The sequence below is a fragment of the Petaurus breviceps genome, unplaced genomic scaffold (genome assembly GCF_028583685.1).
Source record: "Petaurus breviceps papuanus isolate PSGF00001 unplaced genomic scaffold, PetGlider_PUasm1.0 551, whole genome shotgun sequence".
Lineage (NCBI taxonomy): Eukaryota > Metazoa > Chordata > Mammalia > Diprotodontia > Petauridae > Petaurus > Petaurus breviceps.
Genome location: NW_027186372.1, coordinates 2,764,441 through 2,780,925, shown reverse-complemented (window position 1 = coordinate 2,780,925; position 16,485 = coordinate 2,764,441). Strand labels below are relative to the sequence as shown.

At 41.5% G+C, this 16,485-nt stretch overlaps 1 protein-coding gene across 1 annotated transcript in view; it reads right to left on the bottom strand.

The window, feature by feature from the left end:
* The window catches only part of ABLIM3 (actin binding LIM protein family member 3), a 171,417-nt gene that overhangs the window by 94,279 nt on the left and 60,653 nt on the right, over positions 1–16,485 (bottom strand). Inside the window, exon 2 of the mRNA XM_069102334.1 lies at positions 11,929–12,066. Coding sequence (XP_068958435.1) covers positions 11,929–12,066 — 138 coding nt within the window. The remainder of the gene's footprint in view (positions 1–11,928; positions 12,067–16,485) is intronic.

Sequence of the window (16,485 nt, the reverse complement as noted above, 5' to 3'; positions counted from 1 at the left end):
GGTTTGGATCCTGTCTCTGGCACTTAGCTAGCTGACTCTGGACAATCATTGAACTCTTCTGAATCTCATTTTCTCTTTTAAGTGAAACTAATAATACATGGATTACCTAAATCACAGAGTTGTTAGGACAAACATTTTATAAACCATTAAGTTCTACAGCAAGGTGAGTATAATTATTGGGAAACTGAGGTCTTTTGTTCTTGTAGTTCAGTCATTTCTGACTGGTGACCCCATCTGGGGTGTTCTTAGCAAAGATACTGGAATGGTTTGCCATTTTCTTCTCCAGTCCACTTGACAGATGAGGAAACTGAGGCAAAAAGGGTTAAGTGACTTATCCAGGATCACACAGCTAGTAAGAATTTGAGAATGGGTTTGAACTCAGGCTTTTCTAACTCTAGGCCCAGGACTCTATCCACTGTGCCCACTTAGTTGCTGCCCTCTAGACTGAGGTCTAGAGAAGGGAAATTACTTTTCCAAGATCGCACAAGGCTAGTGACAGAACTCCAGGACTAGAACTATCATATAATCAGAATGACCTTGAGAGATTATCTATGTCCAGCCTTCTTTACGGAGGAAGAAATTGTGACCTAGAAAGGAAAGGGATTTGGCAAAGGTCACACTTCAAGTTAGTAGCATCTTTAACTTAAAATTAGAATCATTCACTCTTTCAGTAAATAATTTTCTTGTTGAAGGAAATGCAGATATATGTATAATAAGACCCTTGCCCCTAGAGAACTCCCAATCTAAAGGAAGAGATAAATAACATAAGATACAGATTGTGGAAAGAGGTCAGATGTCAGAAAATCTAGATTCTGCTCCCAGCTCTCACACTTAACTATGTTACTGTGGACAAGTCAGATATCTGAGCCTCAGTTTCCTCGACTATAAGCCAATACTTGTACTACCTACCTCACAGGATGACTAGGAAGAAAGCATCTTATGTACCTTCAACTGCAACATAAATGTGAACTATTAATATCATATCAGATAATAGTCATAAAGAAAGTATCTACAAAGCACTATGGGAGTTCAGAGGAAGAAAGTTCACATCTCCTGGAGGCCCAGGGAAAGCTTCATGGAGAAAGTACTGAAAGTTGGCGATCCAGTTCCAGCATTCTCTGCTCTCCATGTAGAGGCCTCTTCTGGTTCTGAACATTTTGGGTTCCATGTTCTAATGATCTAACTCTGACATTCTATGGTCTAAGATGGCTACTAGCTCTGGCATTTCATGGTTTTATGTTCTAAGGCTCCATCTATTTCTAACATTCTATACTCCAAAGTCTTTTAGCTCTGAGATCCAATGCTCTAAGGTTTTTCCAGCTCTGGTGTTCAATATTGTAAGATCTTGTCCATCTCTGACATTCTACAAGTTCATGACAAGGAAAAGAAGAGAGGTTGACTTCAAGCCTTCCCACATTTATATATACATTTGTAACCACGTGCGAGTAAGATTTTGATTGTCTTCAAAGCCCATGCCACAGAGAGGCAGTGTGTGTGTGTGTTTGTGTGTATGTGTGTGTGTGTGTGGGGGGGGTGGGAATGACTCTAATGACTCTCTTCTCATGTCATAATATCAATAGTTCACATTTATGTTGTACCTGAAGGTACTTAAGATGCTTTCTTCACAGCCATATTATAAGGTAGGTAGTACAAGTATTTGAGTTGAGGAAACTGAGGCTCAGATATCTGACTTGCCCACAAGAACATATGTACGTATGGGTGTGAGGGTGTATGGTGGCTGTGTCAAGGAGAGTCCTTTCTTTGATCAGACACTGTGAACATGTATTAGGACCAAATAGTACCTGGTCTCAGAGGAAGGCTAAAGTACAAATTGTTCTTGTGTGGGCAGATGTCATATCAGTTGACATCATGGTTATGGAATTCATTAGGTCATGGCCTCCGACCCTGTTGGAAGCTGCTTCTGTTTTTTCCCTTCTTCTTCTCTCCTTTGTCCTTTTTCCCCAGGGCTACCTTTCCCTTCAGGGAAAATCAGGAAGCCAACAAGAAAGCTTGGAACGGTGTGTCCTTTCCTCCATATCACCCCCAAGGGAATGGAAATAGGGAACTCTGGGTGGAGAAGATGAGGGGGCAGAACTGGTAAACCTGAGGTCAGTGGGGGTGAGAGGAGAGCATTTCAATAGGGTCTGAGTAAGCCAATGCTTCAGTCCTGATTAATGATGTGAAGAGGGGGATGAGGGGGATGGAGGCTGAAGGAGGGTGCAAAGGTTCCCACTGGAAAGCAAACAAAAAGCTACATTCCTTGAATAGACCATATTAGAAATAACTCTAGCTAGGCAATCAAGAAACCAGTAGTTCCAGTTTAGTCAACGACTTGGTGTCTGACCTTGGAAAAGTGACTTCCCCTCTCCTGGCCTCAATTTCCTCTTCTGTAAAGAGAAGGGAGTTGGACTACACATTTATAAGGTGATTTAAGATTTACAAAGCACTTTCTCCATAGCAGTCTGGTAAAGTGGGTAGTGTCACTATCATTAAGTCTGTTTTACAGAAAAGGATACCAGCTAATTGTGTGGAAATGACTTTCCCATGGTAATACAACTTGTAAGCATCAGAGGCAAGATTTGAACCCAAGTTCCCTGATGACAAGTCTCAGGCTTTTCCCACTACAACACGCTCTCCTTCAAAATCACAGTTGACATTTATACAGAATCCTGAAGTTTAGAAATGAGATAACCCATGTTATCTCACTTGGCCCTCATAATAAGCTGTAATGGCAAGCAAGGAAGAGTTAACACCTTGTCTCAGCTCATGATTGTATCAAGTATTGAGATCCAGAACTTGTGAATCCCAGAAGTTGTGAACCCTAGAAGTTGTGAACTCCTGCTGCATCAGCAACAGGAAGGGGAGGAGTAAACGATCATATATAATAAGGAGAGGCCCCGGGCTGGAGAGAGCAGAACTGAGAACTGAGGAGAGAATTGAGAAGAACTGAGAAGAACTGTTTGTTCGTTCTATCTTTGTTGATGTTTGTGATACTTTGTACAGGAGCCCTGGGACCTCACTGGAAGCCCTTAAAGAGGATTTTCTGGTTGTATGTTTACAGAAGTCCTGGCGGAGGGGTTTGGAGGTCCTGAGACTTTACTGATGATGTGTGTTGACCTCTTGGACCTTGTTTGTAGGTCCCTGTTGATTTCACAGGCAGATAGTGAATTGATGATGGTGCTGGAAATGTGCATGAATGCTATTGTGGATCTGTCAAGCTTTGTCTTCCCAGAAACAGGAACTGTGAAGGACTTGAGGTGGACTGGACACTGTGAGCTTCAAAATGGAACTGGAACTGGACAAGGAACTGGGAGCTGCCTGCCTTTGAAGCCGAGTGACAGTCGTATAGATTTGGGCAGGAGCTGGGACCATGGAAGAGGAACCATGGAAGCCAATAGCCAGCCTCGGGTCAAGAGGAAAAAGATCTCTTTTTGGGTACCTAATGCTGAGTGAGAAGATTATGATTTACTGTGACCTAGGGGTGGAGAAGTTTGACCTTTGTACTTTGTGTCCATTAAGGAGACAAGCCTCCTTAAGGATGACTGAATTAAGGACTTACCAAATGATTGAGTTACTAAAGGATGTTACTAAAGGATTGTACTTTGTTTAAAACTATGTGACCACTTTGGTGAAAATTATGTGGCCATTTTAGAGATAAGTTGTTATGTCATAACATTGTAAATGCTGCACTTTGATTTTTGTGAATGTTTTGTCTTAATTTACTGCTGAATAAATAGAGAGTTCACTATCCTATATAATCAGAACCTTGAAGTTGTTCACAGTGGCAGTCCTCTGGAAAGCTGCTCATGCTTGGCTTTACACAAGCCTCTGAGGTAGGTGGTAGATTCATTATCCACATTTTCTTTTCTTTTTTTTGCAAGGCAATTGGGGGTTAAGTGACTTACCCAAGGTCACACAGCTTGTGTCAGGTGTCTGAGGCCAGATTTGAACTCAGGTTCTCCTGACTCCAGGGTTGGTGCGCTATTCATTGTGCCACCCAGCTGGCCCATTATCCACATTGTCAAATGAATAAATTGAGGCTTCAGTTAATTGTGACCTGCTCAAAATCTTGCAGTTAATAAGCAGAAAATCCAGGACTCAAACTCAAGGTTTTGCTTCCATGTCCAGTATTCTTTTTGCTATCTTATGTTGCTTCTAGGTAGAGAGGTAGCCATGTTATGATGTACAAATAGTGTTGGATTGAGAATCAGGAAAATTGGGTTCTAATCTTGGCTCTAACACTGACTTACCACATAATTGTTAGCAGGTTGATTCCCCTTTCTGAAATTCAGTTTCCTCATCTGCAAAATGAGGAGGCTGAACTAGTTGGTTTCTGAATCATCCTCCAACTCTAGGCCCATGATCTTGTGCTCTCTGAGGTCCCTACCAGCCCTAGAATTCCACTATTTTGAAACAGGCACTCAAAAATATCTTTCAGATTCAAAATGGATTCTCAGAATAAGGAGAGGTTTTTGTAGAATAACAAAGTCATCTAGTTAGAAGGAACGTTGCCTCTGGGAAAGATTATATGAAAATCTTCCCATAAAAATAGTCTTCTATCCCTTTCACCATATTAAGGGTGAGATACTCTTCTCATTGAAGCTATTATTTACTATAATATCATCTCTACAAGATAAAATGCCATAGCCTTCTTTCAGAAAACCTTCTGATAACTTCCTGGACTGGAAAGCTCGTTGAGAGTACCTGAATACCTAAATTACTGCAGAGCTTCCTCAATGATACCTGTGATCACTCAAAAGATGTGGGCATAGGAAATTTAACACAGGAAATTTGAATGGGTGACAGATTCTGATGTGAAGTTGGACAAGCAGTCCATCGAGTTGTATATCAGTACTTATGTCTTGTACCAGGCTCTGCAGGGGGACAAAAAACTTGGCCTGCAATTAAATAGGAAAAGATTGGGCTAGATTTCATTTGAGGCAATATGAAACTTCTTGCTTGCAAAGATCATCTTTTTAATATCAGTATTCCCCCAGCGAAACTTTATGGCTAAAGTCATGGGACAGCACAATCACAGAAGAATCAGACATTGGGGTGACTCAAAGGACAAGAGAAAGACTCATGATGGGTGTAAGTAGACCATTCCCCCCTTGGATAAAGCAGGCATAAATGTCATCATCAAGGATGTGTTAAGACCAGAAAGGGAGATAGGCAACTCATGCAGCAAAAAATGAGTGAAAACCAGCAGCCCTAAGGGTGTCATTGGTAACCCCCAAATATTGAGAGACCTAGAATAGGGCCTTCAGAAGGAGGACTTATGGAAGGAGAGGGACAAGAATCACACAAGGTGACAGGGAATGACTAGATTTGATCTGGTTGAGACTCCAGGTCCCATGTGTGATTCTTTGGACTTTCTCTATCAGGCCCCTTTCTTTCTATTTCTGCTTATTCCACACCCCACCTCACTTGTCAGTTTCCTTTAATATATTACTTTCATCTGTCAGACTGTAAGTTCCTTGATGGAAGGGATTGTCTTTCTTTTTGCTTGAATTTGTATTTCTAGTGCTTGGCATAGTGACCGGTGCATAGTAATGGTTTCATAAATGCTTTCTGACTTAACTGAAGAGATATTCTCACCGTTGATTTGCTAGACCTGTTTACCCTAGGGCCAAGAACACGGCTTTGTGCATAGTAGACATATGATATTTCTATTGGATGACTAAGAGAATGGCAACACTTATCCTTAGGAAAGTCTTTCCATTATTTTTCTTTCTCTCTTCCTCTCTACCGACAGCGAACCATCTCGCCATTACCTACATATGATCCCCTCCTAGAGAAGTCAACCTGAACATGAGGATATTGACATAGCATAATTTTGCTTTATAGGATCACAGAGGTAGAAGGGAGCTGAGGAAGCTGAATAACTGGGAGAAGGTTCAAAGTGGGCATGATTTAGGGGGGAGAAGACTAAGAAGAGGGAGAGTTCCCTGAGGGCCATGTGGGGATGTGGACAGGATGGAGTGAATGTTAAAGGAGGAGAGGTGGATACTGACAGACAATGGGAGCAGAAGCTCTAGGGAGGAAAAAATGCTGACTCTGAAGTTGGTAGACCTGGGTTCAAATCTTACTTCTGCTGCTTACTTACTGGTGCGTGGCCTTGGGAAATTCATTTAACTTCCTTGGGTCTCAAATTGTTCACTTGTAAAGTGAAGGTTGAGATGAAACTAGATGGACCCTTCCAACTCTAGATCTATGAGCTTATGAGTCTAAGGAGTATCAGAGACTATCGAAAGCACTCTTGTTTTACAAGTGGGGAAACTGAGGCATAGGGAGGTTGAGTGACTTGCCAAAGGTCACAAAGGCAGTAAAAATAAGAGGTGATATTTAACTCATCCAACACTGCCTACTGGCCCTGTATATTTGGGAGTTGTAGATAAGGAGCAGCTAAATCTGCAGAGGGTATCAAGACACGTGGTGTCTTCAGGAGGAAGCTAGGGCTCTGTGAGCACCAGAAGATGGTAGGAATGTGCAAGGAAAAAAAGGTAGTCTGAAGGGGAGTTTGTTATCAGTAGGGAAGAGTCCCAGAGGTCACAGGGGAGAGCAGAGGAGACAAGGATCTGGGGAAGGTTAAGGCTGAACTAGATTTGGAATGTGAGGTCACCAAAGAAAGGGTTCCTGCCAAGAATTCACTCCCATCCCAGCGTTACCTCTTAGCATCAATCTCTGTCTTCAAGGTTTAGCTCAAGTATGATCTCCTCTGTAAAGCCTTTTCCAATCTCCTCACTCATTAGTACTTTCTCCCTCCTCAAAGTCCTTTACACTTAACTTTCTTTTCACCTACTTGATTTAATTCAAAGGCAACTGGTGGCATAATGTTGGGCCTGGAGTCAGGAAAACCTGAGTTCAAATCCAGCTTTAGATGCTTATTTGCTGTGTGACACTAGGTGAGTCACTTAACCAGTATTTGACTCACTTTCCTCACCTGTAAAATGAGGAAAATAATAGCACCTATTTCCTTGGGGTTGTTACGAGGATAAAATGAGATGTGATTTGTAAAAATTTTTTGCAAAGCTTAAATGCAAGATAATATGAGCAATTAGTATTATTAAGCGCTCACTACAATACACGAGACACTATGCTAAGGCAAAAGCTGTCCTTGCCCTCAAGGAGCTTACTTTCTATGGAGGGGGCAGGGCTGCTTGCTTTTGTCCACATTGAGAATTCCTAGCCTAGTTCCTTAGCAAGTAATCAAAGGCCTTTCATGTGTGTGCAAAAATCACAAAAGGATTAATGTCCATTTGCCTGACTTGCCTGACTAGAAGCTGGTTAGAGAATCTTAACATAGGACTGAAGGATGCAATCCTAAGGAAGCATAGTTTCCTTTGCTCAAAACCTTCGGGGTTCTCATGCTGTCTTCAAGCCCTCTTCCATTTGTCCACGTTTTCTTCTCATTGTGAGGCCCCTGGAGGGCCTTGCAGCCCAATCTGTGCTCACTACAGAGCAAGCATTACTTTCTAAGGTTTACAAGCCTTGGTCCTACTCTTATAGTTACATCTGTATCACATTTTTTTTCTTTTTAAAGCCGATCACCACCTGGATGAGTGATCCCCACTATTAGCATCTTGCTTTATTTGCTTGATTTATCTTATCCCACATTTGCCTTGATTGAACTCTATTTTTCCCACTTTATATGTAAGCAATTCTCTTAACTTGATGGGGCAAATAGGGATCACCTTTAAGAGACAGCAGAGGAAAGGCTGGCAGGAATCTAAGACTATTAAAATTGACAGGGACCCAATTTGGTCCCCAAAGCCAGAAGGTCAGCACTGGAAGGGCCCTTAGAACTTGGAACATGGAATGACAGATCAATTCCATTCAACAAACATTTATTTAGGAACTTGGGCTCAGTTCTGGGGACACAATGAACATGACATAGCTCCCATTCTCAAAGAGATTATATTCAACCAGGTGGGATATGACATGCACAAAGTAGTAGTCATTGGGGCAAAAGAGAGATCCAGACAAAATATTCCAGGAAATATGAGGAGAGAGAAAACTTGTAGCTGCGGTGTGTTAGGGGGCAAAGAAAATATCAGGAAAGGCGACACAGCGGTACCGGAGCTGAGCCGTGAAGAGAGAGAAATATTCCGAAAGCAGAGATGAAAAGGGAATGGATTCTAGTGTTGTGTGTGTGTGTGAGTATGTATGTATTGCTTTGCAAATTGGAATTCTAAAAACATTATCCTATAGAAACACTGTTACTAATGGTAGTCAGGGACTACTGAATCCCACTGATGGGACAGAAGTGGGAGAATGCTGGAATAAGAATATGTGGCTTTGAATTCCAGTCTTGCTATTTATTAGCAGTATGATCTTTGGCCTATTACTTCCCCTCAGTTTTCCCACCTGTAAAATAAGAAAGTTGGACCCCACAAACTTCCTATATGTCTCTTCCAGGTCTAAATCTGTGATCTTATGACTCCTCCTTTTCCTTGTCTGCAAAATATGGGGGTTGATTTCTAGTATGACCCATGGAGACCCATGATCCCCTAGGATATTTTGGTTTGCACAGACTTTGTGGGTTGGGTCAGGAGCCTAACTCCTACAGATGATGTGGTTCCTCTTGGACAAACGAGTTCTGAGTTATTAACAATGGACTTATCCGTGAAATTTGGGACCTAAGTGATTCCTAAGGTAAGGCGGTCGCTCTATGCTATGCCACATAGCATTTAGGGAGAAGAAAAAGAGATGTTTAACATTGTGAAGAGGTTGGGAAGTAATTGCACCATCGGACAAGCATATGATTCTCACAGATGTTGTCAGACAGACATTGGTTCTGCAGAACAGTGACAGAAAAGCTGCATTTGTAATCAGGGATCCTGAGTTCAAACATCGAGTTTTATTCTTGTGACCCTACGTGGCCCTATTTCCCCTATGGGGTCCTATTTCCTTCTCTCTGTAGTGAAGGTATTGGACCAAATGATCTTTATAGTCCCTTCTAAGTCTAAATCCTTTATATACTACTATGATCTTGTCCCAAACACTATCATTTCATAAGAACATAGTTAACGAATTATAGCCAAAACACCTCATAAAGTTGTAAAACTCTATAATAATATCACTTAACCAAGTGCTCATTTATAACCTTTTTATTGCTAATAAAAATAAAATATTTTTATAGTACTTTATACCTTACAATGAACTTTCTTCACTATGATCCCATGAGAGTCACAGTATGAGTGTTATTATCAAGTTTTCCAGATGAGGAAACTGAGGTCCAGAGATATTAAGTGTCTTGTCCAACATCACGTAGCTGGGAAGTAAAAGATTTGGGACACAAACCTGTTAAGCGCAATGTTCCTTTTCACTGTGAAATGAAGTTTTATGGAACTAAGTTATCATCACAATTTTATTCCTTCTAATGTTGAGAAGAAACAACAGAAAGAAAGCTGGGCCTGGAGTTGGGCAGACTTGGGGCCGAATTTTGGCTCCATCACTAGCTGTGGGCCCTATTATGCCTATGTGCTTGCTTTTCTTTTACCTCTGTGAACTTCAGATTCCTCAACTCTAAGATGTGAATGTCAGAGCTCACATGGCTTCCCTTCCAGGCTCTAAGCAGTCCCATGAATGCTGGATCTGCTGTCAGAAGCCCAGGTTCCATTCCTGGTCCCATGACTTACCACCTAAATGACCACAGGTCAATCACTCCATATTGCTGTGGCTTTGTTTCTTCATTTTTATAAAATGAAATGATTGAGCTAGACAGGCTCCATCTATATATCTATCTTTCTATAATAGATAGACATACATATACATGTGTGGGTATCTTTTCTTCTGTATTCCTAAGAAAATGGTGATCACTCATGAGGAAGTCGCATGGTGCCATTGAAAGATTGCTGCACCGTTCTACTGAACTAGAAACATGATACCTGAGGTCACATCCGGGCTATCTGTGTGTCTTGGATAATCCTCTTTCGGCCTCAGTTTCCTCATCTGTAAAATAAGGAGGTGGGACTAGATGGTCTTGGAGGTCACTTCCAGCCCTAGACTTAGCCCTTCAAGATTCTGCTTGTCTGGGTAGGTCTATATAATCAAAGGAGTTGGGAGGTCTGGGTCAGGCTGACCAGGTAACTCGAGGCAGGAGCCACTGATGAGAAGTGGCCCCAGGAAAGCCTGCCTAGACTTCAGGCTGAGAAAAGATCTCTGAGTTTGATAGCTGGATAGACAGAGATAGATTTTAGCTCTAAATAAGGAAGAATTTAAAAACTGGAACTGTCTGGAAATTAAATGGGTTGCTTCATGAGCTGGTTCCATTGGGTTGACCATTGTTTGGGAATGTTGCAAAAGAAACTCTTGTACCATGTAGGAGGCTAGGCAGATAACTCCCCAAGGTCTCTTTCAAATATGATTCTATGAATCCTAACATAAGCCACAAAGATTATGGATAATCCACAATCCATCTGCTTTGAATCAAAACACTCCATAAAATTAACACAGGGCATAGCTTTGGCTCATCCCTAACCTCCTAAGATTGGTACTGTCAGAGAAGGAAATCGAAATGACCCAGAAAACAGGTGTTCTAGAGACGTGCCTACTGTTTTGCCCAGAAGCTGTGACCCACCAGATGATATCAATTCCGTATAACAGCACAAGTGGTACATCTTTCCAGATGTTAAATAACTCCCTTCCACTGCCTGTCTCTAGTGAGGAGGAGCCCCTGGGCTCCCAAACAAAAGGGCACAAGCTTGGCTAGGCTGTCACAATCCGGAAAAGCTAGGCCTGTTGAGGTGTCTGTTGACTGAAGACCAGCCCAGATCAGGGTAAACATGCATTATTAGAGGGATGACCACTAAGTGACAGATTGTTCTATGAACAGAGACTAGTGAATGACATCTATGTGTTACTACAGTGCAGAGAGTTAAATGCAGCATAGTTCAAAATCCAGCCCTGCTACTTGCTGTTACTTGTATGACCTTGGACAAGTCACTTAACTCTCTGGGTCTCCATTTCCTCATTGGTAAAATGAGATGGTTGGCCTCTGTGATGCCTTCCAGCTCTAAATCTATGGTCCTTTTGGCCTAGAAAATGAATACAGTATTGGAGGGCAGAAATGTTTCAGTCAAGTAGCACCATGGGAAAAACCTCAAGACTCTCACTCTGAAATGCGCATTTCTTAACAGCATCCTGTTCCTTCAACACTGAACAAATGTTTTAGGTACCTAAGGTTTACAGAGAAGGGGTCTTGGGGGAAGATGCAAAGTTTAGATAAAACATCATGCATTTCCTAAGGGAGTTAACAATTTGGTAGAGGGGTAAGACACAAACGGAAATAGGCATAGAGCGAGTGCATTAGAGGGGCAAAACAAAATGTTATGTGAGGCAATCATGGAACCTTGGAGCACTGAAGTAAATCAGACAATCTGAGCTAAGTCCTGCCATCTCATACTTAGAAGGTCCTTCCCATCTTCCTTTGTGTTTGGAAATGGACCTCTGTAAGAAAATACAATGAGACTAAAGACAGAGACCCCTTTCTTATCTCCATTTTATATATCCCCTAGCACCCAGCAGAGGGCTCTACATGGAGTCTGAAGCATAATATAGTGGAAATAACAGTAGACTTGAGATGAAGAGATCCAAGTTCAAATCCTGGCTTGACTACTCACTAGTTATGAGAGCCTGAGCAACTTCTGTGTGCCTCAGTTTCCTTATCTATAAAAGCTGGATGATAAAACATGTACTACCTGATTCACAGGGTTATAATGGAAAAAACAGCAGTACTTTATAAACCTCAAAGTGTTAAAGAAATGTAAGCAATTATTCCTATTTGTTGAATTGGGTAAAATTTTTGAGAAAATGTAGGGGAAGGACCTCAAGTGACTGGGTGGGTGGTATTTGCTTCAGCAACTTTGGCCTCTCAAGGGGTGTCATCATGCTTGGGAGTTTGGACAGGGGAACAAGGCCTCCTACCTTGACAGGTGAAACACCTGATGTGGAAATGGTTATTTTGCACACGGACCACTTCTCCTTTGCAAGTATCCCCGCAACGATAGCACTGAATAACATTGGTGCCTCCTCCAGGGTTGTAGGGGTTCTGCTGATAAGGAACTGTGCAAAAGAAAAGAAGAAAACAAGGTCATTATCAAGCAAGGCCAACTCTCTTCATAAAGGATTTGTATGCTACCATCCAGGACCTTGGACGTTGTCCACTGTTTGTGACTCCAAAGAGGAAAAACCCAGAGCACCACAATCAAACTTGCAATCTCTCTCCCCTTGGTTAGTCACACTTTGGATTATCTGCTATTTACAGAAAGCGGTCATGTGACTGTATAAGCAAATACTGGGGATCTTCCCCCAGCACCAGTAATCCAACCTGTCCTTTCCCAGCCTTGGGGCAGGCAGTGGCATGCTTTATATAATACTCTCCTTGCACTCTCTGGTCCAGCCAACCTGGCTTCCCACACAGCATTCCATCCTCCATCCCCATGCACTCTCTTCTTACCTCCATCTGTTAGAATCCCTAGTTTTCTTTCAAGGCCCAACCCGAGAACCACTTTCTACACTACACCTTTCTTGACCCCCACATCTGCTAATGCCTTCGCTCCTCCAAATTACCTTGTATTTATTTTGTCTACACAATCCTGTATATGTACATCTTGTTTCCTCTGATAGAATAGAAGCTTCTTAAGGCCAGAGACTGTTTCAAGAGTTCCTGGAACATACTAGATGCTTAATAATGCTTGCTGTTTGACTGCATATAATAGCAGAAAGAGCTTTTTCTTTATGGGAAATGTGCTTTTTTTCCCTCCAAATATACAGTAGAAGGAGACAGTACAGCACAAAAACTAAGGGGTTTTTATTCCTGTCAGTCAGTCAACTAGAATTTATTAAGCTCCTACTATGTGCCAGCCAATGTGCTAAGTACTAGCAGATATAGGGGAAGGGAACAAGCATTTATATAGCACCTAGTATGTGTGAGCTACTATATTAAATGCTAGCAGTTATAGGGGAAGGGAAAGGAAAGAACATTTATATAGCACTTGCTGTTTTCCACTACTGTACTATGTATTAGCAGATGCAGGGGAAAGGAATAAGCATATGTATAGTGCCTACAATGTGAAAGGCACTGGGCTAAGTACTTTTAAACAAATATTATCTAATCTGATATATATGTATATGTATATATACGTATGTGTATGTATATACACATGTAAATACACATATGTATATATGCACACACATATGCCAGAGGTCTTCAGTTTAGAAGCTGAATGAGCACCAATCTTATATATTACACTGGAAATTCCTTTAGAGTATGGGTCAGACCCTATGCCTGATAAATTTCTGTGACTCTATATAAATAGGTCCGTAGGTTGAAGGGAAATGGATTTGCCACTTTCTTCAGCTTTTATTCCTGTTTTCTGCTCAGATTCATTTGTATTCCAAAGAAGATCTTAGGAGTGAACTACCTATCTCCACACACACACACACACACACACACACACACACACACACACACACACACACACACACACCCTTATTCTTTCTGTTTTGTTTTCACAGAATCTCTAACATAATTTTTGTGGGGGCAGAGGGAGTTAAACAGGAGTTAAGGGGAATTTTCCAAGGCAGTCAAAATAGTTGTCTCAGACTTTGGATGAGCACCAGACAAAGGCATTCGAAGGGACAGACTTAATCTTAGCTTATAAGTACACTCTGACTGGCTTTTTGTTTTGTGTTCTTTAGTTAGGTCTCCTAGCTCCCAGGCTCAAAAAAGTCCTTGCTTGATGTCCATCCCTAGTAGCTATCGCCCCCTTGTTAGGGAGAAGCTTTCTAGTCACCACACCTTAAGAGCGATGAGCGATGAGCCCAAGAGATTATAGCAGAGAGGAATTTAGTGACCAGGAGCCCAGAGGAGATGTCCAGCAGAGACAATAAAGAGCTCAGTGTTTTCAGTAAAGAAAACTCCTCCACTAGAGATGACAAAGACAGAACTCTCAATAAAGCAATACAATATAATACTACAACGTAAATTGTGAATTACCCTGGCCACATGTGGTAGCTTGGCCACAAAAGTTCCTGGCACATACCTTTTCACAATGTTTCCTGGCTGTGTGTGTGTGTGTGAATACACACATACACACATAGATACACACTATGTATGTATGCATATGTGTGTGCATATATACATATATGTGCAAGCACTTATTCATTCATTCATTCATTCATGTACTTATTTATTTACTCATTTGTCCGTTCATTTATTTATTTCCCATGTGTGTGACCTCTGTGAATGTTCTCTTGGTATATGTAGGAGTGTGAAACCCAAGTTTACATGTAGTAATTTTCCCCCTATCACTTTATTTGTTATACTGTTTGATGAAATAATTTGGTTAGTTTTGTTTTGTTCTTTTGTGGGGGAGGAGGGGAGACTGTGTCCTCTGGCTGGCTGTCAATGGAAATATTTTCACGGGAGCTTATGAGCTATATAGCTTTGAGTGGGTATTGACCTGTAAGGTCCCTCAAATCTGTAGGCCTCCATATGAAAGAAAATGTCTCAATTTCAACAAATGGAACATTCACAAAAATTGACCACATTGTAAGCATAAAGATATTTAGATATTCTGAAGATATTCAGAAACTACTTCCTTCCTTCCCTCTCGCTTCCTGCCATTTCCCTTAATTCAATAGTTCAATAACCTAACTCTAAAGCTTTGCCTTCTGGAATTCCTGTTCCATAGGTAACAAATTAGCTTTAATCTTAACCTTTTTTTTTTCCTTTCTCATCTTCCATCTTCTTACACTCACTGAGACCTGGCTCCCTCCTGACTATTAATAGGAATAGGAAGAATAAAAACTAGCATTTATATGGCACTTTAAGGTTTGAAAAGTATTTTATAAGTATTACCTTATTTTATCTTACAACAACTCTGGGAGGTAGGTGCTATTATTGTTCCCATTTTACAGAAAGAGGGAACTGAGGCAGAAAGAGGTTAAGAGACTCGCCTAGAGTCACACAGCTAATAAATGTCTGAGGTGGGTTTTGGACTCTGGTCTTTCTGACCCTAGCTCCAGCGTTCTGTCTGCCCCCACGTAGCTGCCTCCTAATAACATGGCTTCCCTGGCCACCCTTTTCAGCACTGGCTGCTCTTCCATTCATATCCTTGACTTCCAGGTTGTGGTAGAGGAGTTGGAATGTCCATTGCTTTCTTTTGACATTTCTAGGGTCTCTACCACCATGACTCAGTAACTACCTCCCCTCCACTGAGGTTCATTCAATCCATATTTATCCCTCAATAAAGGTCTATTGGCTGTTGTCTGGGATACTTCCCAGCCTCTGGGATACTTTCCCTCCTTTAATAAGTTCAGTGCCTGCCTGGCTCACAGTGTCTCTCTTCTCCCCAACTCCTGCCCTAATACTAGAAGCCTTTGCCATACATACATACACACACACACACACACACACACACACATATATAATAAGCAATTGGGGTTAAGTAACTTGCTCAAGGTCACATGGCCAGTTAATTCTGGGTGTGTTGCTAAGTATCAGAACCCAGATTCAATCCCAGGTCATCCCGACTCTTGGGCCAGTGCTCTTTACTCACTGCCATACATATTGATATTTCCTCAAACACCTCACTCTCCCAATTCTTCAGCTTACACATTGCTGATAAGCTATTCCTTGACTCTACTTGAGCGACACACAGAAATGGTCATATCCTTGATCTTGTCATAACCTACAAGTCTTCCACTTCCATGTTTATGAACACTGAAATTCCTTTATTGGATCAGAATCGGTTGTGATTCCACTTTTCCCTCTTCTCTGAATCCCCTAACCTTGTTCTCTATCTTCACCATAACCTCCAACACTCCACCTCTTAGTTATTTCGCAGACCATCACAGCCTATATTCTCTTCCCTTCCCTACCTTAATTTCTTGGTGAACCAGTTAACTTTATACTGGCCTCTTTTCTTAAGTTCCTTCCCTCTTTATTTACAATCAATCTTGCCCTGCCAAGCCTCAGCCTTGGATTACTCCCACCATCCACTGCCTTTACTCCTACTCATGTGTTGTTGATTGAAGATAGAGAAAATAATGAAACCATGTTGACTTGGGTCCCCTACTGATTTATGTTAAATAGTCTCAACTAAGACCACAGGATAGCATGATAATCCTTTTATACCTCCCTAATCAATTCACTATCCCACTCATCACATCAATTTTTCTAAACCTGTTTATCTTTCTTCAAGTCTGCTATGGATCTTCCTTTCTCCACCCTCTCAGCTGAGACCCTTGCCTCCTATTTTACTGAAAAAAAAAAAATTAAGGTGATAAACCAAGAGCCTATTTTTTTCTCCCTTCCTCCTCACCTCACATTATGCAGATGCCTTCTACCATTATCCCCTCCTCCACTCATCTCAAATGAAGAAGGAGCCTTTCTTCTTTCCAGGGTTAAACCTTCCTCATGCACAAATGATTTTTTACAAATGATCTCACTCCGTCTTCTCTAGTAGATTTCTCCTT